The 26765-nt window shown below is 45.6% G+C and overlaps 1 protein-coding gene across 6 annotated transcripts in view; it reads left to right on the top strand.

The window, feature by feature from the left end:
• BPTF (bromodomain PHD finger transcription factor) overlaps positions 1-26765 on the top strand; it is a 108594-nt gene that overhangs the window by 67252 nt on the left and 14577 nt on the right. For 3 of the 6 annotated variants that reach the window (XM_068263076.1, XM_068263074.1, XM_068263075.1), the window contains exons 16-29: positions 54-204; positions 1125-1242; positions 3172-3445; positions 5583-5744; positions 5824-5975; positions 9851-9980; positions 11630-11844; positions 13320-13536; positions 14384-15345; positions 16325-16407; positions 16485-16710; positions 16790-17142; positions 24387-24560; positions 25022-25214. In XM_068263076.1, the coding sequence (XP_068119177.1) occupies positions 54-204; positions 1125-1242; positions 3172-3445; positions 5583-5744; positions 5824-5975; positions 9851-9980; positions 11630-11844; positions 13320-13536; positions 14384-15345; positions 16325-16407; positions 16485-16710; positions 16790-17142; positions 24387-24560; positions 25022-25214 (3410 nt within the window). The remainder of the gene's footprint in view (positions 1-53; positions 205-1124; positions 1243-3171; positions 3446-5582; positions 5745-5823; positions 5976-9850; positions 9981-11629; positions 11845-13319; positions 13537-14383; positions 15346-16324; positions 16408-16484; positions 16711-16789; positions 17143-24386; positions 24561-25021; positions 25215-26765) is intronic. The other 3 variants (XM_068263077.1, XM_068263078.1, XM_068263079.1) reach the window with 3 other exon arrangements.

Genomic DNA, 26765 nt, shown 5'->3' with positions numbered 1-26765 from the left:
GCACGGACAGCAGCAGAGCGATGGTTCCTTACTTAGCGTTTGTCTTCCTGCAGAAACCCCAACTCCACAGAGGAAAGGCCTGCGATCGAGTGCTTTACGGCCCAAAAGGCCTGAAACTCCCAAACACACGGGACCAATTATTCTGGAGACGTGGGTCCCCGAAGAGGAGCTGGACCTGTGGGAGATCAAGTGCTTTTCAGAAAGGTTATCTTCTGCTTTATGTAAAGATGACTTACAGCTCACTGCACCTCCTCCTGAGACCACTACGGTATCCTGTATTGTCCCTATAGACTTCATGTAGAGATTCAGTTACATTTAATACCTATGTGGCCCAGCATGTCTACTGTTCTATTATGTCAATCTATTTCCTCTCTAGCTCTTCCCATTCTTTTTTTTTTTTCATGATCCTGAATAACCTTTTATGGAGTTGATACTATCACTACTCCTCTTTTCAATGTTTTTCCTTAAAGAGACTCTGAAGTCTCCAAAAAATGAGTTTTTTTACTTAAAAAAACCTCTTTAACCTAATTGCCCCTCCTAAAACGCCGCATCCCCACGGCTGAAAACTCTATAAATCACCCCTAACTCCCTTGGGCACATCGCGGGGCTCCTTCCGCATAGAGGCAGAGCTTTTGGCTGTAGCTCTGCCTCTACACGCGTCCATCAGCTCAGATCGCTGCCTCTCCCCGCACCTCTCAGTCTTCCTTAACTGAGAGGGGCGGGAAGAGGCGGCGATCAGCGCTGATTGATGCGCATGGAGGCAGAGCTATAGCCCAAAGCTCTGCCTCCTTAGGGTAGCATTATCCACGACCAAGAAAGTCCCAGATTTTGCTGGCGGAGTTGGGGGTGATTTATGGAGTTTTCAGCCGTGGGGATGCTGCATTTTAGGAGGGGCAATTATGTTAGAGTTTTTTTTTAAGCAAAAATCTCATTTTTAAGAGACTTCAGAGTATCTTCAATATGTTTTTATCGACCATAAATACTGCTTAGCCTTACTGTCTCGATGGGTTCCCTACTTTACAGTAGTTTGTGCCATTTTCCTAATCTTTTCTCGCCTTGCCCTGACGCCGTTCCAGCTCTTTACATGTTATTTGTCCTGCATGATGTCTGTATTTCTCATTTAGAGTGGAGAAGGAAAAGGGCCAGTCTGGTGAGCAGGGGAAGGGCTCTGACCAGAAGAAAGAAGATGGCAAGTCTCAGATGGATTCTCAGTTGAAGCAGCAGCGTCTCTCTGCCCAGCAGGTGGCTTATTTACTTACTTTTAATTCTCAAAGCGGATCGGAGACACAAATTGAATGCTGGGAGAATGCTCTGAAGTGTCTGAATGGCAATCTGTTCTTGTTGCTTGTGGTATCCAATCACACTTCCTTTTTGGGGGGGGGTATTAAGGTGGCCATACATAACTTGCCGTAAGGCCAGACAGACCATGGGATACATCCATCTCTGATTGAGGGACCAATTTCCTGCCCACTCACAGCTCAGCAATCCTAATGGATTTCAGCATGAAAACGTCTTGCTGCCTCCAAGTGTAAATGTGTCCCCGCATGTGCAGGCTGACCTGTCCATCACCATGAATCCTGGCCTCTTCCCGTGTCCAATCGCCTGAACCATGTGACACCAGGGGCGTTGCAGTGATGTCGCTACATGCGCCTAGTTTCACATGCTGCAGGCGGCGATGTTGAACACTGGTAGACACCAGGATTCACACTGGTGTGACAGGTGAGCCTTCAACATTGCACAGGGCAGGGGGACACCAGCCACGGGTCTTTCAGTCATTGCGATATTGAACGCTGTAACCACCGCTGTTCACCACATCAAGCACATGTGACAGATTTTCAAAGCATTACCAATCGATTATTTTGACCAATTACGTCCAGAAATCGAAAGATCGATTGGGTGGCAATGTTGCGGCACCAAATCCTTTCCAATTTGGTATAATTATTGAATCGGAAGGTTGGTCAGCCCGCAATATCAAGTAATGTATGGGAAGCCTTAGACGGATATTGAAAACTTCAAAATTTGACAGGCTATCTCAGTGGTGTATTTGTCTGAGTTGTGATAGGCCTGCACAACACCTGATACCTACAGCTCTAGAGAGTTGTGAACTGGCTATTGACAATACAATGGGCCTGATCCACAAAGCTTTTCTGTTAAATTATCTCACCTTATTTATTAACTCACAATTTATCTCTGCTTAAATGACTTAACTCATGATTTACCTCTCTTTATCTAACTTAAAGAGAACCCGAGGTGGGGTCCTGACAATGCAATCCACATACAGAGGCTGGGTCTGCCTATACTGCCCAGCCTCTGTTGCTATTTCAATCCCCCCTAAGCCCCCCCTGCTCTCTGCTATCCCCCATAAATCACAGCTGTGCTGTCGACACAGTGTTTCTCTACTGTGAGTCTGCCGCTCCCCCCACCTCCTGCATAGCTCCGGTCCCCGCCCGCGTCCCTTCCCTACCCGCTGATTGGAGGAAAGGGACGCGGGCGGGACCGGAGCTATGCAGGTGGCGGGGGGAAGACGTAGAGCGACGGTACCGATGTAAACACAGCCCGCATAGCGCGGCTGTGATTTATGGGGGATAGCAGAGTGCAGTGGAATTTAGGGGGGATTGAAATAGCAACAGAGGCTGGGCAGTATAGGCAGACTCAGCCTCTGTACGTGGATTGCATTGTCAGAACCCCGCCTCGGGTTCTCTTTAACTCATGGTTTAGCTCTCCTTATTAGACATAACTCATGGTTTAGCACTCCTTACAGTTACGGTGAAAAATCAGTACCCTTTGTGAACCAACCCCACTGTTCTGCAGATACAGAATACCACAACCATTCCATGACCCAGCTTCTTTCCCTAATCTTATTCTCACCCCCTTTCCTGAAGGTAACTCTAATCTCCCTCCTTAGCAGTTTTCTCTGACCTACAAAGTTATGTCTTTTTTCCATCACATCTAAATTGTTAAGCTCAGGTTGACTTTAGAGTCACTTGAAATCTTTGCACAGTTGTTGAGATGATTTTTGTGATTGTCTGGTTTTTGAAATGTCAGTAGGGACATTGTTTTGTGATAGGTTGGAGTGGGCAATGCAATACTTTATTGTGGCATTCTCGTCCTTTTTAGCTAGGTATAAACTCGTCCTTATTCCATCTAACACTGAACAATATTTGCCTTTAGAAACGCTTGGAGCAGCAGAAACAGCAGTCGTTGAGCGCCACCAGCACAGCTTCCTCCACCTCCTCCACCACCACCACAACCAGCAGCACACTCACACCACTTTCCACGGCACACAAGGTTGTGATGAGCTCACTTGGTAGCCCGGTTACCCCAGGGACAAAAGTGGTGCTTTCTACAAAGTTGACCTCTCCTGCCACAGTGTCCTTTCAGCAAGGCAAGAACTTCCACCAGACGTTTGCCACCTGGGTAAAGCAAGGACAACCGACGACACCAGGTAAATCACGCAAATGAAAGTTCTTGCAAGGGCTTTTGCTTGGTAAAGCTTAAAGTATACCCGAAGTGTCATGATGAGATAAACAGGTGTTTGTACATTGCCAAACATTTTCAAAACTAGTGTGTTCCTTTTTTTTTTTTTTTTTTTTTTTGTCTCTGGAAGAGTTAACTTTCAGACATATAAGTGATAGTTTCTCTCTTGTCAGATCCTTGTCGTATTATAGAGTGATCCTCACTGATAAAGAATTACAACCATAAAACTATTTCTTAGCAGAGAAGAGCTTCTGACTGCAGGGGAAAGATAAAAAAGGTCAATAATTCAGGTGTTTTAGCTCTGGGACACTTAATAGACTACCACTGAGAAGAGACCTTCTTTGTAAATGTTTAATCATTAAATAAAACCATAAAATATCTAAAAAATATAATTTTTAGTAGTAGAAGGATAGATACAATTGTTTATCTCATCAGTTTTTCACTTCGCGTTTACTTTAAGGAGCCCTGCAGTAAGAGGAATATGAAAGCTGCCATAATTATTTTTATCAGGACCATTTTCCTGGCTATCCTTCCAATTATTTTTATCAGGACCATTTTCCTGGCTATCCTGCCAGTTATTTTTGTTCCCGTGGTGTCTGAATCTCACACATAAAAGAATGGTGCAGCTGGCATGGTGAGTTTGCACATGGCACCGAATCTGCATGCTCATTCTGGGTCCATGGCTGATCGTGTAGAAAGCAAGCAGAGGATCTGCAGGACATCCAAGCTTGGCGCATTGTTTAAAAATAGATAAATATGGCGGCCTCCATATTCCTCCCGCTACAGGATCATCTATAAGAAGACTTGAGCTAAAATTTCTCCTGCAACTCAGTCCTTTGCTATATTGTACATATCTAAATGTGATCTTTTCATAACGTAACTATTTTACATACTGTATAACTGCACTGTGTCCTCTCGTCTTGCTGGCCAGAGCTGCAGTATCAGTTTTCTGTGCTTTACGGGGGCAGCTATAGAAGATACATTAGACAGTGAAAAGCAATGTAGCGTCCGCAGCAGCAGGGCCGGGAACATCGGGCCCTGCAGGTAATATCATTTCCTGAATTTCCAAAAGAAAACAAGGGAGTTTGGAGTGGCGCACCTTTCCCTCCTGTTGGGTGCTTGACCTGGGTGCCAAGCCACGTCACCTCAAAGTCCACAGTCACAAGATCAGGTCAGCACACCGATGTCTCAATGCAGTGTTCAGTTTATTGCATAGTCTCTGTTGACTTATGCAATAAACGGAACACTGCATTGAGACATCGGTGTGCTGACCTGATCTTACTTGTGAATTTCCAAAAGAGATATGGGGTTTCCCCTGATGTAAATTCTGCAGCTCTGACCACCAGCATCATAAGAGGACTATATGCAAAGGGAAAGCTACAGTACTTATGTATGTAGAAATTGCCAGAGATGGATTCGAATACTGGAAAATGTAGTTCAGGTTTGCTCTAAAGAGGAACTTTACTGAGATATTGTAGTAGGGGTACAAATAAGTGAATACTTTGCAAAGTCTGAAGTTAAATAGAAAATAGATCAAGAAGTGAGTGATAATTCGCCATGCAATTAGCTTATGTCCACCGCGAGCTTGCAGGCCACCATCTTATATGCTGGCGGCCAAGGAAAAAAACAGCACCAACTGCCACTATCTATAAACACGCTCTATTAACAATGTGAAAAGGTAAGGTCACACGTGGAGATACTGTTTTCTTGGCAGCTGGAAACAGCCATCATTTCCCACAATGCAACAAGATTCACAGACAGGAAATGGTCTTGGCCATGGCCATGACATCACTCTGTGGGAGGGTTTTCACCACAGTATCAGCCGTGCTGACGCCCCAATAATCTATTAGAGAAAAGGTAAAGACTTTTTGTGGGAAAGGTGATGTCAGCTTCTCCCTGATTCGTATTAAGTTCAATCCTGGGATAAAGTTCCTCTTTAAAGTATAACGGCACTTCCACATGAAGAGACAATTAGCTTTAGTGTTGAAGAATATTGTAAACTCTTGACTTGGCTGACTTTAATGCAAGAGTCTCTGTGCTGAGGGCTGTAGAACGTTTCAGTAGATGTGCTGGCCAGACGTACTGTCTTATAAACTGTCTTCCAGCTTCCAGCACAGAAGCCTCCTCCACCTCTTCCATGACTACATCTGGCCAAACCTTCCAGATCAGTGGAAGCTCAGTGTCTATGGCCGGGAAGGTGCTCACTAAGCTGCCTCTGCCAGCCAATAGCAAGATAGTAGCGTTGAATGTGCCCACCACACAGGGAGGTAAGAGCCGTGCTGACGACAGGCTCGGGCAGAGGTTGTGGGGGTCTCACCGTAAGAATTTATTTTCTTCTTATTTCAGGGGTGGTTCAGGTGCAACAAAAGGTGCTAGGAATAATTCCATCCACCACTGGAGGGCAGCAGACCTTCACCACCTTCCAGCCACGGGCAGCAACAGTCTCCATTCGGCCCAACAGCCTGGGCACAACGTGTACAACAGCGACCACCCCGCAGGTAAACACCAGTGAGATTCAGCATGCATGGCATCCGTCAATGAGCCCAACAGAGAGTGTCTAATTATACATTTAGCAGGTTGCTTGTGAGATAGGAGCCCATTTATTGTGCACACTTGTACTTCCTCAGTGAGCATTCATTGGTCAATTGTTGCTGGCAGTGATTGGACTCCGTGTTCTCCCCAGGCTCTTTTAGCCGGGTGCTCCACCCGGCTAGTTTTGGTGACCGCCCGGCTGTCATCAGCTCACTTCTCCTCTGCTGTAAGCAGAGTTGTGCAGAAAAGCACTGACCCTGAATTCTCTCATCTTGTCTCACCCGGCTACTTTTTCATGCCACCCGGTTGGAAAAAATTTCTGGGGAGAACACTGGGACTATACAGTATATCTGTGTTCTGTACCAAAGCTCCATGTTCTTGTTTGCAAGAGAGAAAAACGTGTATCTACAGTTTTCAAATAAATTTGCCCATCTGCTTATTTGTGCATTTTTTACCAACTTTCAAGTTATGCAAAAGCCATTAGTGAACAGAGGCAAAATCTAATGGACAAGGAAATGTGAACAGTGCATAGAAGCAAAGTGATGGACAGAATACCTGTTTAGTGTGCCTAATGTGCTTACCACTGAAATACAGCTAGCTTCCTCTCCTCTGTGGATTCAGCCAAGGAGGAGGCCAGTCAAATGTGAGCATGTGACACCCAAAGTTCAGAGAACAATAGATGCCAGACTACATTTCCCAGCATCCATACATTACAATTGAAAACCTGTCCCCTGATAGAATACTGTACATACTTGTAGTTAACAGGAAGTACATGTTGAGCAATTGTAGGAAACCATTTTTGCAATGAAGTTTTCACTTGTCTCCATATTTCCAAGAAAATATAATGAATTTTATCAAAATATACATTTAATGGAAATTAAAATTCTTAAAAATTGTTATTGTCATGCCCATATAGTTCTAATATTCTCATCTGTGTAAAATGTGACATTTGTCTCTCAAACTAAGTTACTGATAGTCCTTTACTCTGCATGCATAGCAAAGCATAGCAGTGTTGACTCATCTTTTATTTGGGGATGGATCCCTCTCTCCCCTGGGTCACTTAAAGTGAACCCGAGGTGAAAATTAACTGATGAACAATTATATTTATCCTCCTACTCCTAAAAATGACTTTTTTTTTAGACAGCCCAGGATATTATTTTATATTTGAACATTTGGAAAGTAGATTTAATGTTTTGTTGTCTCTGCTCAGTTGCAGTCTATAAAGTTCCCCTAAATAAAAATACATGATCTATATTGATCCTTTCTCTCTCCCTCTGCTCTCCAAAATATGTAGAAAAATATATTCTGCCAGGAAAACTTTTATGGCTGTAATTTGCTTATCAGTGATGTTTACTCTATTCCCAACAAGGTACCGACAAGACAAAAGCTGCCACTTCCATCCTCAAAAATGACCTCTTTCAGGCAGCAATATAAAACAAAACACCCTGATTATTAAAGAGAATCTGTATTGTTAAAATCACACAAAAGTAAACATACCAGTGCATTAGGGGACATCTCCTATTCCCCTCTGTCACAATTTCGCCGCTCCCCGCCACATTAAAAGTACTCAAAAACAGTTTTAAAAAGTTTGTTTGTAAACTAACAAAATGGCCACCAAAACCGGAAGTAGGTTGATGTACAGTATGTCCACACATAGAAAATACACCCATACACTAGCAGGCTGTATACAGCCTTCCTTTAGAATCTCAAGAGATCATTTGTGTGTTTACCTTCTGTCCCCCTGCAGCTCTCATGCACTGAATAGTGACAGGCTGTGAGGCTGATTGTTTCTTCCTGTCTGTAATTCCTCAGTATTTGTCAGCCAGCTCTTTTCACAGCCTAAAGCCCAATCTACACGATACGCTTCTTTGTGCGATTCGATTACGATTATATTTACGATCCGATTAAATCCGACATGTCCGATCGGGATTCAATTCAATTCGATTTGCCATTGCCAAACAATGGCAAATCGAATTTAATCAAATCCCGATCGGACATGTCGGATTTAATCGGATCGTAAATAGAATCGTAATCGAATCGCACAAAGAATCGTATCAGGTAGATGGGGCTTAACAGAGGATGATTTTTACCCAGCTCTCTTCTCTGGAGCAGAGACACTGCTGGCTTATGTAAATAACACACACACACGGGAGTGTGCATAGAGGGGACTGGAGAGGGGTGTGCAAAGCAGATCACAGTGAAGAGTTGGCAGCCTTCCAGACACAGGGCGACAAGTCCGACGGGAAAGATAAGATGATTTATTACAAAGACGGTGAAAGCAGAAAGTGCTGCGGTAAGCCAGAGCACATTAGAATAGATTTAGGAACTTGTAGGATGGTAGAAAACAGGATGACATGTTGTGTACTGTACATACTCGTGTACATCTCATCATGCCACATGTTACCTCAGGTACACTTTAAGGTGACCATATATCTGTAGATTTGACAGCCCATTGTCCATCAGATTCGATAATTATGGCCCCCAACTTTTCCCTGAAAAACCAGGGAAAAATGATTGACCCCCATATAAGCCGGGGGTAGGAAATGCTGGATTGGTGCAGCCCCCCAGTGTGTCCCAGTATAGCTAGTATAGTGCCCAGTATAGGTAGGTAGTGTCCAGTATAGCTAGTAAAGTGCCCAGTATAGCCAGTATAGTGCCCAGTATAGCCAGTGTAGTGCCCAGTATAGCGCCCAGTATGGGTAGGTAGTGCCTCAGTTTAGCTAGTTTAGTGCCCAGTTTAGCTAGTTTAGTGCCCAGTTTAGCTAGTATAGTGCCCAGTTTAGCTAGTATAGTGCCCCAGTATGGCTAGTATAGTGCCCCTGTATGGCTAGTAACGTGCCCAGTTTAGCCAGTATAGTGCCCAGTATAGCGCCCAGTATGGGTAGGTAGTGCCTCAGTATAGCTAGTATAGTGCCCAGTTTAGCTAGTTTAGTGCCCAGTTTAGCTAGTATAGTGCCCCAGTATGGCTAGTAAAGTGCCCAGTTTAGCTAGTATAGTGCCCAGTTTAGCTAGTATAGTGCCCAGTTTAGCTAGTATGTGCCCCAGTATGGCTATTATAGTGCCCAGTTTAGCCAGTATAGTGCCCAGTTTAGCCAGTATAGTGCCCAGTTTAGTCAGTATAGTGCCCAGCATAGGTAGGTAGTGCTCCCCCGCGGCCGCCGCTGCTATTACCTGCTTAGGCAGCAGCCGCTTCCTAATCCGCATTCCCCTTCTGAACTTTCAGAGTGTATCACAGCAGCGCGCCCGGCCCTGCTGCTGCGACGATGCAGAGTGCAGGAAAGAGTGCGGCTCCCTATAGCGGCGATCTGTATCGCCGTTACCAGGGGAACCTCTCTTTCCTGCCCCCTGCATCGTCACAGCAGCAGCGCCGGGCGCGCTGCTGTGATACACTCTGAAAGTTCAGAAGGGGAATGCGGATTAGGAAGCGGCCGCTGCCTAAGCAGGTAATAGCCGCGGGGGGAGGGGGAGGAGCGGGGCGCGGACCACCCACCACTAGACCACCAGGGAAGACTCATATAAGCCGACCCACCAACTTTTGACCCCCTTTTTGGGGGTCAAAAATTCGGCTTGTATGCGAGTATATACGGTATGTGTTTTGTTAATACTGTGTATCTGTTTTGTTACTCAAAAATGTGTGTAACCTTTTTGATGTATTTTTCAAAATAAACTTGCGTTAAAAAAGAAAGAAAAAGATTTGCAAAACATGACGAGATGTAGATGTACATATTCACTCATCTGTAGTAATGGACAACAAGGAACAAGCCTTTGTTCAGTCTGATCACTTTTCTTTCTATCTTTGATTGAATTATCCTGTAAAGCTGTAAATGGTGTTGTTTTGTAGGTGATCACCGCAGGCGCCCAGCTCCGACCTGGAATGACTGTGATCAGGACGCCGTCTCTGCCCCAGTCTACTATGGGGAAGCCAGTCATGAGGACCCCACTCGTGGTGCAGCAAGGGATCATCCAGTCTGGTAGTGTATCCCTGTCACTGTTATACCACACTTCACATGTCCCAGTGGTCATTTCTGCCTGCTGCTCTCTGTAGTCCTACTGATAAGACCACACTCTGTGCTGCTCTACACTCATGCTCCGCTTATGCTCAAAGTACCAGCTGCCAATGCTATTCAGCTTATTCCTGTTGCAGTAAACCTGGAGAGGGAAGGGGGTGCAGATACTTGCCTCAAAGGGGGGGGGGGGGGGGAAACTCCCCATCTTCCTTCACCAAGCTGTTTAGGAACAAGGACCAACGAAGCATGGCAACACTAAGCCTGCACAATACCATAGTCAGGCTTTGGCAGAAAAAAGCCAGGTTCAGTTGGGTCCATGCTACTGCGCATGCGTGAGACGTTGTCAGCAGTCTATAAGTGGTTTTGCAGAAGTACCAGCACTGGAACGGACCAGGCAGAGGTCGGGGCGAGTCTCTGGATCATCCAGAGACTTCCCTCTATTGAGGTAAGTACCCAAATTGGACACTTTTTCCCTGCAGGTGTCCTGTAAGTTAGAAATGCTCTCTTTTTAATCTTACATCTAGATTCCAGTGTTTTATGCATATTTTCCTCTCTCCAGCAAAATATGTAAACTAGCCCATATTTTCAGAAATGAATAGTGTCCTGGTGCCTTTTGTCCCATTACGTGGTGTGTGTGTGTGTGTCAGCTAGTACTTGCTAGCCCCTCCTTGTCTAATTGCGTGGTCTATGTGCCTGTTATCTAAACGTCTTTGCATCAGCTCTTCGGTGGTGTCCTTGCTGACCTCTGAGTCTTGCGGGTGGCGCTATGCTTTACTTATTTGGGAGGGACAGGAGAGGGAAGGAAAATCTAGCTTTGATTCCTTCTTCTGCTCAAGAGATTTATGCTAACAAAAGTACATCAAGGGGGGGAGGGTTAATGATCTACTCTTTCAGCAGTTATGCAAGATGTAATTTGGTGGCATAAAGCATAGCATAAGAGATGTCTGTTTGAAACACAGTGGAATGGCAGTTAACCTATGCAAGCTGTAAAAATGTTTTTCATTAAAGAGAAACTCCGACCAAAAATTGAACTTCATCCCAATCAGTAGCTGATATCCCTTTTACATGAGAAATCTATTCCTTTTCACAACCAGACCATCAGGGGGCGCTGTATGACTGTTATTGTGGTGAAACCCCTCCCACAAGAAAAGTTCAAACTTTTGTGGGAAATAGCTGTTTACAGCTGTTTTCAACTGCCAAAAACCATGCAGCAGCTACATCACCTGCCAACAGTAAAATGTTCACTGGAGTTCCTCTTTAAGGTGTACCAGAGACTTTGATACCATAAAGATTTATACTCCCCTGAGGCTTCTTTCAGCCTCTTGCAGTGCGTGGGCTTTCTTAGTGTCCATCTTTTCCGCCACTGAGCCAGTCAGGGCTACTGTGCATGTGTGCCTCCTTGGTTGTGCATGCTCAGTAGTCCTCGACTACCGGGGCTGACTGCGGAAGAACAGATGGGACACTGAGGGAGGCCATGGCCTGCAGGATAGAGATTGCTTTGTTCTCTTTATCGTCCGTTATAGGCTGTGTTTTAGGTTGCCTATTTTTTTATGTAGAAACTGCACAATTTACACCTCGGTGCAATCCCAGCATTCTTCACTTTTGCTCTCCAGGTCAGCCGCAGCAAGTGGTGACTCAGATCATCCGAGGTCAGCCCGTTACCACCACTATGCCCCTGGGCACAACGGTTTCCAGCGAGGGACAGAAGGTTGGCACACCAGTGCAGCAGAGCCAGCCTCAAGCCACGACCCCTCAGGCTGTGCGACCTCCACCACAGCAGCAGCAGGTCAGACTGACCATGGCACAGCTCACCCAGCTCACCCAGCAGGTAAGGACGCAGCAGTACCCTACATAAACACAGTCCTCATGCATTATACATCTGTAGACGTAAACTTAGTTCTTTATATCTGATGTGGATTCTTTATGAACCGTATGGTAACGTCTGACACCGCATGGCTGGAATTTAAGAGAGGATAGCAGTTATGTCATGTAGCCCCTGCAATCAAGAACCTTGAAAAGAAAGGTATAAAGGAAGAAAGAGAAGGGGAGCAGGAATAGCTGGGTCAAGAGACATTATGTTGCACTCCATGGCATATTCTGGTTATACACATCTGGGGAAATTAGACACCAACATTTTATATATATAGCCCAGGATAGTTCAGAAGCTGCCTGCTTGTGTTGTCTTACCGATTCTCTACTATTGGCCTAGCACATGCTGTTCTCCGCTCTGCTCCACTTTAAGGCTACTTTCCCACCAAGACGTTGCGTTTTAGGGGACGTTGGTCGCATAACGTGCCCCTAATGCAACGCATGGTGGTGTTAAAGTTGGACGTCAGATTGAGCCACGTTATGCAGCTCTCAAAGCAGCCGCTCCAGGTTAGTAATAGGAAGTCCGGATCTTTTTAAGGATTCGGATCATTTGAATCGGATCATTGAAATGATCCGATCTTTGAACCAAATCATTTGAATCATTCTTTTTACTAGGGAAGCAGACTGGGTGAAATGACTAGCAGGACAGGACTTTCCCTGCACTGTACATTCTGTATGTTCCTGTTTCTTCCAGACAGACAACCACTGTGAACTGAATCTTTCGTAGTGATGATCCGGATGACTCGACATGAACCGGTTCATGATCCGGACAACACTACAGTCCCACCAAGAGTCTCCTCAGTGCAGTGAATATTAATTAGCCATGTGGCTGGCTGCAAGGAGGAGGGGCGACCGCCTCCTCCAACATTACTGAGCATGTGCAAACAGTCTAACGTGGCTTAGCCCAGTATGACGTACAGCATGCAGCACTTTGTTTAAACGTGCTGCGTTACTATGTAACCCAACGTGGGCACTGTGAAACAGCACATTGATTTTACAGTGCTGTGAGTTAGGCTGCGTTACTGGCTGCTGTAACGTGGGACTTTAACGTCCCACTGTGAAACCAGCCTAAAAGTAACAAACTCTAATTAGAAGTCTATAGACCATCACCTTATAAATATGGAGATAAGTATGGGATCTGCAAAAGTGGTAATATTTATGGGAGTGGCAATCAGAAGCAGGCAGACAGTGAAGTGGTAAACATTTGAGCTTTGTCTCTTTTTAAATACACTGATCAGCAGAGAAGCGCCATTATGTCATTAGAAATAAAGTTGTTGTTTTTTTTTTGTTTGTTTGGTTTTTTTTGTGTGATCAAGCGATGATGAATGCTATAAATGAATGAGTTTCTAATTGACAAACACTAGAAGTATGCAGGAGAAGGAGGGCTCTTATCTGCCACTTACACCGTGTTTTGTGACTGTATGCTTTGTCTAGAGCGGGAACCAGAGCATGACCATTGTGATCCAGGGCCAGGCTCCAGGCCAGCTTCAACTCATCCCGCAGGGAGTGACTGTAATCCCCAGCCCAGGGCAGCAGCTGATGCAGGCCGCAATGCCAAATGGCACTATCCAAAGGTTCCTGTTCACTCCATTACCACCAGGGACAACTGTGACAACGGCAGCGACTTCCACTCCTTCCACCACCACCACAGGTATGTGATCGACACTCTGGTCTGCCACCGGGGGGCAGCAGATCAATGAGGGCTTTAGTGTGTTGCCTGCAATGTGCGTTTTTAAAAATGCTGGTCTTGCTGGATAATTTTTCTAAAACGCACATCATGAAAGTCAATGGTGACGCAGAGATATTGCGTTTTAGTGCTTTTTTTTTAAATATATATATATATATATATATATATATATATATGCATTTTGTAAGCGTTTGGTTTAAAAAACCAAGTTCGATGTATTTCCGCTTCCTGTTGACTTCATAGTGATATGCATAAAAAAAAAAAAAAAAAAAAAAAAAAAAAAAAGCATACAAAATGCATATGAGATTTATATATGCGAACCGCAAACACTCTCAAACGCAAGAAAAACTCCTGTGCGAGATAAACGTAAACGCACAGAAAACGCACTTTAAAATGCACAAACGTGTATGCAGTCAAACACTACCTTTCCCGCACTACCTAGTGTGTACCCGCAGGTAAAGCCAGCCACTGCTGGTCAATTAGCCTGCTGCTGGTTAAAGTGGACCTGAACTTGGCACTTCATCTCTGCTCTAAAAGAGCAACAGCATAATAACCTTCAAAGACTCTACATCACATTATGTTGTATTCATCTAAGGCCCTAATTCTATTCCCAACTAAACTTAAATTATTTTCAAAACATTAAGATGAATGTGTCAATTTTTCCACAATAATGAGTGTGCCCAAATATGCCTTCAGTCTGGTCAAAGAGTGTCCAAACCATTGCAGAGGGTGCAGCAGATTTGATTTCCTTTTATTTTATTTTTTGTTCATGAAAATATAAAGATTTCCTTTTAACCCTTTCCCTTTGCAGTTACTACTTCCGCAGCACAAACAGCAGTGGCCCAGAGCCCAGCACAGACCTCTCAGCCAGCTCCGCCTCCACTCGGTCCAACCCAATCATCTCAGCCTCCCTCTACAGCTCAGACGCCGATGACTACTGCTGCTCCTCCTCCCCATCAGCCGGCAGTCAAGTCCCAGGTTCTTCCTCAAGTTTCATCCCAACCGCCGCCAGCATCCCAGCTGCAGTCTGCTGCGTCGCTGGAGGCCAGCCAGCCAAGGGAACAGCAACAGGCAGGAGTTACCGCTCCGCAACCTAAACTGGAGGCCACACAGCCCAAAGATTCCCAGCTGGCTACTTCCATCCAGTCTATGGTACCATCCGAGACTAAAACATTGACTGCTCAAGTCCCTGTCCAAGCTTGCTTACCACAAGTCCCTGTCCAAATGCCCCCTCAGACCTCCTTACAGGGCCAAACTCAGCTAGTGAACCGACCACCAGTTCAGACATTATCATCTGCTGTCAGCCAAGCCCCAGGCTCCATTCAGATGACTTTGCCGGCATCTTTCCATATTCAGTCCCCACTGCCTCAGCAGCAGTCCATTCAGTCAAAGCCTCACCTGCAGCCAGCCAATCAGGTGACTGTACAGACTCCACAGCGAGCCCAGTTGCAAATACAACCCACCCAGACTCAGGTCATTACCATGCCACAGTTTCACCAGCCGGTACAGGTCCACCTCCCGTCACAGGTCGTAGCCCAGCTCCAGCAAGGAGGACTTTCTCAGCAGATCAAACTGCAACTGCCCATCCAGATCCAACAGACTGGGGCAGCACAGCAACATCAGATTCAGAATGTGGTGACTGTGCAAGCGTCAAATGTCCAAGAGCACCTACAGAGGATAAAACAGATCCAGGAGCAGAAGAAGAAGCAGCAGGAGGTGAAACGGGAGCATGCCGTGCAGGGGAGCAGCCAGAGCGAGATCATTCAGAAGCAGGTAATGCTCAGGGACACCTTAGACAGGCCAATTACTTTTATGAATAATTTAAATTGTATTAATTTACCAGGAGATCTCTGGAGTTATCAGCTTTGCCTTCAGGACAGTGGATTTTACACCAACGAATTAGTTGTTACTCCCTTAAAATGTACCCTCTACACAGGAAACTGCCCCCTAAAAGAATCCCTAAAGATTGCTTCGGTTGATCCAAAGTGTGTACCAACCTCAAGTCTCCGCAAAAAGAATTGAATAAAACCAATTCACTGCTGTCAAAAAGGTTTACCATTCAGGGTAACAGGCTTGCTTCCTTGTTGTGAGGAGCCCTGTCATGTCATATTATGCCTAGCTTTTTCTGTTAACTCTAGCCTACCGCTTCTGCTAATATGCAGTTAACCTGCACTGCCCAGTCACCTCTTCTTGGGTGAGAAACCTAGGTTGCAGATTATTTCCCATCAGCCTGTGGAGTAGGCAGTCATCATTCTGTGTTCTCACATAACGGCTAGGTTAGAGCAAGGAGGCAAGCTTCTTTTACTGCCAGAGGTTCACTTTGGATTGCTCTAAGGGAGTTGTACTTATTTTGATGTCCTATATGTGGAGATTGAGTTATTTTTCAGGAATTAAGTCCACTTCGAAGCCCATTTCCTGCTTCTTACAACCTCCTGTTAACATATTTCAGTCTGTATAGCAATACTGTCCTATCTGAAAGTGGGAATGCACTTGAAAGTTGATCTCCAGTTTCCAGAGATAATGCAATCCCTATTAAATCATGTCTATACTTTAACAAGTTGTGCTATAGATACACATAGTGGTGGTCGCTCTGGTGTTTTGTCAGGTCATCTCCTAGTAGCTCTGCATATTTTATGGTGAAGGCTGCATTACTTTTGCCCTCAGCTGAGATGGGAGTGAGTGCTTCAGATGCTGCATACGTAGAGCCAGATTGTGCTGTAGCAGTGACCCGTAGCATGGCTTTGTCTCCCAGGTTGTCATGAAGCAAAATGCTGTCATCGAACACTTGAAGCAAAAGAAGATGCTGACGGCAATGGAGAGGGAGGAGAACCAGAGGTAGGCGGCTTTCACGTTGCTTCTTTCACTTTGTTAAATTTGAGCCTCTCATTTTGATGATCTTGTTCGTCCTCCAGAATGATTGTGTGTAACCAGGTGATGAAATATATCCTGGACAAGATAGACAAGGAGGAAAAGCAGGCCGCCAAGAAGAGGAAGCGGGAGGAAAGTGTGGAGCAGAAGAAGAGCAAGCAGAACGCTAGCAAGCTGTCTGCCCTGCTCTTCAAACACAAGGAGCAGCTGAAAGCCGAGATCCTGAAGAAGAGGGCCCTGCTGGACAAAGAGCTGCAGATAGAGGTCCAGGTGAGGCAAGGCTGACTTCTTTTTGAGTGGCCGGGACATTGGTTTGTTTTGTGCTCTAACTTTTCAAACTATGTTGCAGGAGGAGCTGAAAAAAGACCTGAATAAGATTAAGAAGGAAAAAGAGAGGGCCGAGGCAGCGGCTGCAGCTGCCGCAGCTGCTGCAGCCGCTGCACCACCACCCCCTCCGCCATCGCCGCCACCACCACCCCCACCTTCCATTCCGTCACCACCTCCACAATCGGCGCACAAGTCAACCCCCACCTCTCCAACCTCCACCAGCATGTCTTCCCACAAAAGGAGGAGAGAAGAGGAGAAGGAGGCCCCTGCCCCTTCCAAGTCAAAGAAGAAGAAAATGATCTCCACTACCTCAAAAGATGCCAAGAAAGACAACAAGGTCTACTGCATCTGCAAAACGCCCTACGACGACTCCAAGTGAGTGTTTGTCCTTATTTTTACTGTCATTATAGTGGGGAGGGAGTCGCTTTGCTGCATTGTTTATAAGCTGCTTTATGGGCCAGGTTGATATATAAGGGTTTTATTTACCTGGCTCAGAGGGATTTATATTAGTGATCTGCAAGGGTCCAGATCAGGGCAAGGCCTGACAATAAGCAAGAGGGAGACTGAGCAGGTTGGAGTAGGGAATGGCTGAAACCACTGGAAAATTTTTGGAGGGAGGTGCTTAATTTGTCAAGAGATTTTTCTTTGCGTCCTATTTTATTTTTTTCTGGCAACAGAAAGAAAGGGAATCTTTCCAACAAGTACAACAAACAGCCAAGGCCGGATTTATACATTTAGAGCCCATAGGTACTTTCCTGTTGCTCCCCTTCCATGCAGCCCCCTACATTCCATGTATACTATCCGTGTACAGCAATCCAGAGGCTTCCCTTTTCCTAGGTAAGTATCTCTTTTCTGTCTTCCCAGCTGCCTCGGGTCCTCCTTAAAACTACGTCTACACGTAGTGATCCGGCTTATCAATCGAGCTGCTGATGCGGCTCGATTGATAAGATCCGACAGGTCGGATCTCACCACCGCTGATTCCCTGCTCGTTCCCCACGAGGGGACAATGGCAGGGAATCGAGCGGAAGATAAGTAGTGCCGGCGGCGACGAAGGCGGATCGAATCCGACGCGCAGGCGAGCAGGAATGCGGAAGAGTCGATCCGGCGGCTAATCGAGCCGTCGGATCGCTACGTGTAGATTAGGCTTAAGCTTTCCCACGTTTTTTATGAATTCCCTCTCCATAGTAAGCACTGCTTCCATGAAAATGAATCTGTCCATGGATTGATTGAGTCTGGCCTGATGCCATTCCTGAAATATATTTCCTGATTGGGGAATGTCAGTAGATGCACCGCTATGCCCAGCAGATACTGTGCAGGCATCTAAATGGGATTGGATCTGATAAGCTAGCTACAGTAGCTGTGTGTTGCCTGATGCAATCCAAACCATCTAATTTTTTTCTTTTTTTTAAATTCTTTAAAAACCATCTAAATTTTAATTGCAGTTTATTGTTTATGTCCTTATTTTTACTGTCATTATAGTGGGGAGGGAGTCGCTTTGCTGCATTGTTTATAAGCTGCTTTATGGGCCAGGTTGATATATATAAGGGTTATATTTACCTGGCTCAGAGGGATTTATATCAGTGATCTGCAAGGGTCCAGATCAGGGCAAGGCCTGACAGCAAGCAAGAGGGAGACTGAGCAGGTTAGAATAGGGAATGGCTGAAACCACTGGAAAATTTTTGGAGGGAGGTCCTTAATTTGTGTCAGTAGATGCACCGCTATGCCCAGCAGATACTGTGCAGGCATCTAAATGGGATTGGATCTGATAAGCTAGCTACAGTAGCTGTGTGCTGCCTGATGCAATCCAAACCATCTAATTTTTTCCTTTTTTTTTAATCCTTTAAAAACCATCTAAATTTTAATTGCAGTTGTTAGTGTTTGGGACAATATTCTAGCATGGGCAAAGGTGTCTGCTGACGTTGGCTTCTTACTCTTCAGCGATTGGCTGAATTGGTAAATCCTCAGACTGCTATAGTAGTTCCCACTCCAAGCTACAGTGGGTCACCGGCTCATATTCCCCGCCCCCTTCCATTATAGGGCGCAATGCGCTGATCAGCAGAACACTTAGCAGTGAGTCTGTATAGTGTTTACAGGTAAGCTGTCACCTGAGGCAATCATAACAGATTGAGTGACGTTTCTCCCATGTTTAATTTTATTTTTCCTGTGTCATAAATGGACCTGGCTCCTACAACTGACATTGGCTTCTGGATTGCAGTCGGGCATCTGTATTCCCTCTTTGTCCACCCTCTGGAGACTTAAAGAGACACTGAAGCGAAAAAAAATATGATATAATGAATTGGTTGTGTACTATGAATAATTACTAGAAGATTAGCAGCAAAGAAAATATTCTCATATTTTTATTTTCAGGTATATAGTGTTTTTTCTAACATTGCATTATTCTATAATATGTGCAGATTACACAACACTCAGCATTCAAAATGAGTCTTTCAGAGCAGTCTGTGAACTAATGACCTCTCCTCTAGCAGAGGAAAAGTAAATAGTCCAGGAACAGTTGAGATAATAAAAGTCAGATAACAGCCCTCTCCATGACTAACTTAGTCGGAGAGCTTAATGGCTTGTTTGCATAGAGATAACAACTGGAGTTTCTCAACTCTTCCTGTACTGGAAACCATTACACTGATGTATCTGATCTTAATGTTTTATTTCTTAGCTGTACTACACATACAAATCATAATATCATTTTTTTTTTCGCTTCAGTGTCTCTTTAAGACTGTCACTAGGCAGACAGACCTAAAAAAGGCTGCAGGGTTAGATTTTGTCAGATTTCCTCTTGAATCTAGATGGTTGAGTTGTACGAGAGAGCACAAAGTAATGCAGATCTAATTATTTTTCAGTTTAGGAGCACATTTTTAATTGTAAAATTTGGTATGAGCTGTGGGGTTTCTCATTGGGATCCCTGTCGTTACTAGAGCTATGGAAGTCCTGCTGTCTTGTTCTTCTCTGGCTATAAAACTGTGTGTGCCTTTACTGGAACAGTATGCAGATCAGCAGGCACCAAGCAAAGCCAGAACACCTTATCTGTCCTCATGTTCCAATGTTAAAGTAAACCAGAGACAAAGCATCCTCATGTATTTTACAATATATATCAGTGGGAACATTAGAGAAAACACCTACCCTGCTCTCTGTTTCATTCTTCACTGCTCAGCCCTGATAACATCCCTGACTGAGCATTCAGTCTGGCTTTGCTACAATGACTCGGCTATGATGATTCCTGAGCAGAGCCACAAGGTGGCAGGCTTGGGCTTGAAAAGACAGCAGAGAACACAGACTCCGCTATGATTGCTGAGCAAAGCCAGACTGAATGCTCAGTTGGGGAGTTTATCAGGGCTGATAACAAGCAAGCTGAACAGTGAAGAATGAAACAGAGAGCAGGGTAGGTGGTTTCTCTAATGTTCCCACTGATATATATGGTAAAATACATCAGGGTACTTCGTCTCTGGTTCACTTTAAAGTCAGAGGATCAGAATAACAGGCATGTTAGATTTTGTATTTTCTTAGTAAGATGTCACAAGCCTCCATAGCTCAGTAATAACACCACTGGAATGATTTGTGATGGTTGCAGAGCTGTAACTACAACTCCCAGTCTAATCTGAACGCAGAGCAGAGTCTTGTGCTAGGAAAAGAGACTCAGTAGTGGGTTCCACTAGAATCTGGTGTTTAGACTGTATAGGAAGGAGGAGGAGATAATGTGCCTTACCAGTTCCTCATCTGGTCCCTCGTTAGCTGCACTGAGGGTCATATGATAGGAAGGTAACAATGATCAACCTCAGTGAAGATTGTTATGGACAAATGGGCCCTGTCTAGTCTTCCCCTTATCAGCTGAGGCTGCTGGCTCCTTGTAGTATTGCTTGTTTGGCAAGCTGTACACACACTATTGCTGTTGTTCACAGGGGTTGGGATTCAATCCCTCGGGCAACAGTTTGAGTCCAAGTGCTGCATAGATGCATCGCTAACCTATAGGCTAGTGATGTGTTCTGTTGCTAGAGCCTCTAGCTTTGGATAGTTGTAGAATGACAGCCTCTAGCTCTGGGTAGCTGTAGCGTGGTAGCCTCTAGCTCTGGATAGCTGTAGCGTGGTAGCCTCTAGCTCTGGATAGCTGTAGGGTGGCAGCCTCTAGCTCTGGATAGCTGTAGTGTGGCAGCCTCTAGCTCTGGATAGTTGTAGGATGACAGCCTCTAGCTCTGGATAGCTGTAGTGTGGCAGCCTCTAGCTCTGGATAGTTGTAGGATGACAGCCTCTAGCTCTGGATAGCTGTAGGATGGCAGCCTCTAGCTCTGGATAGTTGTAGAATGACAACCTCTAGCTCTGGATAGGTGTAGGATGGCAGCCTCTAGCTCTGGATAGCTGTAGGATGACAGCCTCTAGCTCTGGATAGGTGTAGGATGGCAGCCTCTAGCTCTGGATAGTTGTAGAATGACAGCCTCTAGCTCTGGATAGGTGTAGGATGGCAGCCTCTAGCTCTGGATAGTGATAGGATGACAGCCTCTAGCTCTGGATAGGTGTAGGGTGGCAACCTCTATCACTGAATTGCATTCTCATCTGTAGGATGGCAGTTTCTAGCTCTGGATTAGACTCTGCTAGGGGATGGCAGCCTCTAGCACTGCAAGGCAGCCTCAGCTGTAGGGTGGTAGCCTCTAGCTCTGGATAGCTGTAGGATGGCAGCCTCTAGCTCTGGATAGTTGTAGGATGACAGCCTCTAGCTCTGGATAGTTGTAGGATGACAGCCTCTAGCTCTGGATAGCTGTAGGATGGCAGCCTCTAGCTCTGGATAGTTGTAGAATGACAGCCTCTAGCTCTGGATAGTTGTAGGGTGACAGCCTCTAGCTCTGGATAGGTGTAGGGTGGCAGCCTCTAGCTCTGGATAGTTGTAGAATGACAGCCTCTAGCTCTGGATAGTTGTAGGATGACAGCCTCTAGCTCTGGATAGTTGTAGGATGACAGCCTCTAGCTCTGGATAGTTGTAGGATGACAGCCTCTAGCTCTGGATAGGTGTAGGATGGCAGCCTCTAGCTCTGGATAGTTGTAGGATGACAGCCTCTAGCTCTGGATAGGTGTAGGATGGCAGCCTCTAGCTCTGGATAGTTGTAGAATGACAGCCTCTAGCTCTGGATAGTTGTAGGGTGACAGCCTCTAGCTCTGGATAGGTGTAGGATGACAGCCTCTAGCTCTGGATAGGTGTAGGATGGCAGCCTCTAGCTCTGGATAGTTGTAGAATGACAGCCTCTAGCTCTGGATAGTTGTAGAATGACAGCCTCTAGCTCTGGATAGTTGTAGGATGACAGCCTCTAGCTCTGGATAGGTGTAGGGTGGCAGCCTCTAGCTCTGGATAGTTGTAGAATGACAGCCTCTAGCTCTGGATAGTTGTAGGGTGACAGCCTCTAGCTCTGGATAGGTGTAGGATGACAGCCTCTAGCTCTGGATAGGTGTAGGATGGCAGCCTCTAGCTCTGGATAGTTGTAGAATGACAGCCTCTAGCTCTGGATAGTTGTAGGGTGACAGCCTCTAGCTCTGGATAGGTGTAGGGTGGCAGCCTCTAGCTCTGGATAGTTGTAGAATGACAGCCTCTAGCTCTGGATAGTTGTAGGATGACAGCCTCTAGCTCTGGATAGGTGTAGGATGGCAGCCTCTAGCTCTGGATAGTTGTAGAATGACAGCCTCTAGCTCTGGATAGGTGTAGGGTGGCAGCCTCTAGCTCTGGATAGGTGTAGGGTGGCAACCTCTATCACTGAATTGCATTCTCATCTGTAGGATGGCAGTTTCTAGCTCTGGATTAGACTCTGCTAGGGGATGGCAGCCTCTAGCTCTGTAATGCAGCCTCAGCTGTAGGGTGGTAGCCTCTAGCTCTGGGTAGGTGTAGGGTGGTAGCCTTTAGCTCTGCATTGCATTCTCATTTGTAGGATAGCAGCCTCTAACCCTGGCTCAGACTCACCTTGAGGATTGCTGCCCCTAGCACTGTAATGCAGCCTGGGTTGGGTCTAGCAGGGTTCCTTTGAATTGTGCTTGCTCACTGATCTTTGCTGTAACTTGCTGCCTGTTGTATCAGGGACGGGCATGTTAGAACGGGATATGGTAAGTAAGCTCTAACCTTACTGTTGACAGAGCCACCATCCTGTCCACCATGACACTGTCCTCCACGTGTCGCACTCATTCTTGTGGTATGGGGTCATTCTGTTGTGTGTTTTGCATGGCATCTCCAGAGTTGGGGTGGCTACTTGTAATGATTCCGATTTGTGATTGGCTGGGCTTGCACCATGTTGAAGACATTGTGACGTTCACTACATTACTGCCTAACTGAATGTAGAATTTGAAGGAAGCAAACTGCAAGCAGGTCCATCATCTTTCCTTAGGATAGAATATTGGCTTCTTCCAGGAAGCAGATGCTGCTGTCTTCTTCTGTGTCGCTAGAAGCCACACTTGTCCACGTGTTTCCTGCCTGCAGCAGTCACCATACATATTGCACATGGCAGGCACCGTATTATGCTTTGTGTTACTTAAAAAGGGAAGCGTGGGATGGTTTCTTAATCTACATTTGTGTACGGTGACCAATTAATCCTGACGTGAAGGTGCTCGGCTTTTGTTGCCTGATATCTTTCTGTCGAGTCACAGATGGTTCGAGTTGTCCCGTTTTTCTCTATTGGGGTTTGCAGGAGTGAGGTGTAGCCCCTGGTGTTTGGTTGAGCAGGTATGCCGAGCTGAGAACTTCTTAGAGCAGAAACCACACTACCTGATGCACTCTAGATAGAAGAAATTCGGTGGAGGGGTGGTCCCTGTACGTGGGAGAGCAGAGAATTCACCGCCAGATCCTGTTAGAGGTAGCAAAACTGTTAACTGGTTTAGCCCTCCGGGAAGGAGTTCCCTTATAAAAGGGTTGGGAAAAAAACAACTTTAGACTAGGGGAGTCCCGTCATGCAGATTTTGCATTATAGCTTAGCTGTTAGCACAATCAAATCTGTCTGGTAGTGAATTCCTTAGGTTTTTTTGGTTTGTTTTTTGGGGGTTTTTTGTCCACTGGCTGGCTGATGTAGATTGGTATCCTTATATGTGCTTTTTAAAGTGGACCTGTCGCCACAAATGGATCCTAAGGCTTGGCAGTAAATGTTTCGCTAAATGAACTTGTTCTCTGGAAGTCTGTGACTATATGGAATTGAGTGTAGCACTAGAGTCGCTCTGGGGCAGCCATGTTGAATTGATGGTTAGAAAGGTATTTAGTAGGAACCGAAGTCAAGTCAGCGAAGAGAGAAATGGGTGTGTCTCCATAGTTCCATAAAGTCCTGCTACACTGGGCTCCAGCACCATATGTGGCCAGACCCAGTAACAGCGGATTCAGTGGAGATCCGTGCATGTTGTCATATGTCAGGAAATTGTCACTGTCACCGTGTGGATTTGAGTCACCTGCATAGGAGTTGTCATCCATTTCCATCCATTGTGGAACAGCAGCCCCTCTCCCCCCAGTGTGGGCATTGACTACCCCAAACACCTCTCTTCCCCACTCACCACCATGCAAGTTGTGGCCTGTGCATACCATGATTAAGCTGTGCCCCCGGCATGTCTTCTCTGCAATGACCTGTTGTGTCGTTGTGTTGTGAATGTGTTTCTAGGTTCTATATTGGCTGTGAGCTTTGTGCTAACTGGTATCACGGAGATTGTGTTGGCATCACAGAGGCCGAGGCCAAGAAAGTGGATGTGTACATCTGTAATGAGTGTAAGCGGTCACAAGAGGGCAGCAGTGAGGAGTTGTATTGTATCTGCAGGACGCCCTATGACGATTCACAGTGAGTTTTGGTGATCCTTCTTATGCACTTATTAGACAGCTGGAGCTGCGCAGTAGATGCTTTGTCTCCTGCCTTCACCTTTATTAACCTGGCCAGAAGCATGTTCTCACTCCTTTCCTGCCAGCAGAGGGCGTTATTTGCCCCCCCTCTCCGGCCCCCCCTCTGGCAGTAAAGGATTCCTGTTAATATATGGTGCATGTTTTCTGGACTGACAAGCGCTCAGCATCATATCTGTATCTGCTTCCTGTCTGGGAAACAAGCTGTGAAATCACTTCTGTGTTCCGGGGGGCTTTGGTGGCCTCTACTGTCCGACTATGTGTACTACAGCTGTGGCTATGTGCTGCTTTTGTGTAGGGAGCAGTTGCACCTTAGAAACCTTTTTGCCCTGCTTGTGATGTACTGTGTGCAGCTGCCTTTGCCTCGCCCCCTATTCTTACTATTTCTATGTTTTACACCTGCAGGTTTTATATCGGTTGCGACCGCTGCCAAAATTGGTTCCACGGCCGCTGTGTGGGGATATTGCAGAGCGAGGCGGAGTTCATAGACGAGTACGTGTGTCCAGAATGCCAGTCCACAGAGGAAGCTATGACTGTGCTCAGCCCGCTCACTGATAAAGATTATGAAGGACTCAAGCGTGTGCTCAGATCACTGCAGGTAGGCCGCAGCCACAGAGGCCTCCCCACGAAGTGTTAAAATTCAGTGTGATCACAAAACAGCCCGAAACTCTGGCCATGAATCTAAATACTACAAGGGGTGTTGCTTTTAAAGTGGACCTGAACTCTTGTACATGACAGAAGGAAATGTAGAGAAATGCACCCTGTATGTATTTAGAGAGTTTAGGCTGTCTAATTTCCCCTCATCTGTGACTAATCACAAGTATAATTTGATCTCTCAGCTCTGTCAGCTCAGGAGTCTCCTCTGCTGCAGCTGAGCTGCTGTTTGTAAACACAGGATGATAAAAATATGTCTGCTTCCATGAAAGTAGGAAGTAGACACACTGCAGATTTGTTGCAGTATTTCTATCAGCTGTAACAAACAAATGTTTCCCTTTAAAGGTAATTATGCTGTTGCTTATCTTTTACAGCAGAGAGGAAGTTCTGAGTTCAGGTCCGCTTTAACACGAGAGTTGTACAACCTCCGTGGGGAGTTCAGACAGAGGTGATGATACACATAATATGCCATGATCATCCACATTAAACGAGGCAGATCCTCAAAGCAATTACGTTGATAAGCGTACATTATAAGTGGCCTAAAACTTGTCACATTGTACATGTACCTCTTATCCATACAGGCAAAGGACCGCTATAAGTAGAGTTGATTAGCGGCATGCTCATTTTTCAGCTTGGTGCAGATGTCGTCGTAGATTGCATGCAGCTCAGAACTGTTCCAATCACATGCAGTTACAGACAGTTCTGAGTGGCCCAGTTTCAGATTGCATGCAACTGGCAGCAAAATTCCCAATCGCCCTTAAAGAGACCCCGTAAGAAAAATTTCATCCTGTTTCCTACCATTCTACAAGTTCCAAAAGCTATCCTAATGTGCTCTGGCTTACTGCAGCACTTTCTACTATCACCATCTCTGTAATAAATCATCTTATCTTTCCCCTTTCGTACTTGTCACCCTGTGTCTGGAAGGCTGCCAAGTTCTTCAGTGTTGTGGTTCTGTGATGCATCTCCTTCCTCCTGGCCCCTCTATGCACACTTGCCTGTGTGTTATTTAGATTAGGGCAGCTTCTCTCTGCTCTCTTATCTTTTACAAGCTGGATAAATCATCCTCTGAGCTGGCTGGGCTTTCACATACTGAGGAATTACAGACGGGCAGAGCTGTCTGCACTCTGCAGGAAGAAACAGCCTGACACTTCAGTGGATGAAAGCTGCAGGGGGAAAGAAACACACAAATGATCTCTTGAGATAAAAAAGGAAGGCTGTATACAGCCTACTTGTGTATGGATGTATTTTCTGTGTGTGGACATACTGTACATCAACCTATTTCCTGTTTTGGTGGCCATTTTGTTTGTTTATAAACAAACTTTTGAAAACTGTTTTTAACCACTTTTAATGTGGCGGGGAGCGGCAAAATTGTGACAGAGGGTAATAGGAGATGTCCCCTAACACACTGGTATGTTTACTTTTGTGCGATTTTAACAATACTGATTCTCTTTAAAACTAACATCTCTATATCTGAGTAGTATCTTGTGAGCAGGTT

Source organism: Hyperolius riggenbachi, chromosome 12 (genome assembly GCF_040937935.1).
Source record: "Hyperolius riggenbachi isolate aHypRig1 chromosome 12, aHypRig1.pri, whole genome shotgun sequence".
Taxonomy (NCBI): Eukaryota; Metazoa; Chordata; class Amphibia; order Anura; family Hyperoliidae; genus Hyperolius; species Hyperolius riggenbachi.
Note: the sequence above shows the minus strand (reverse complement) of the source record. Positions and strands in the feature narration are given on the sequence as shown.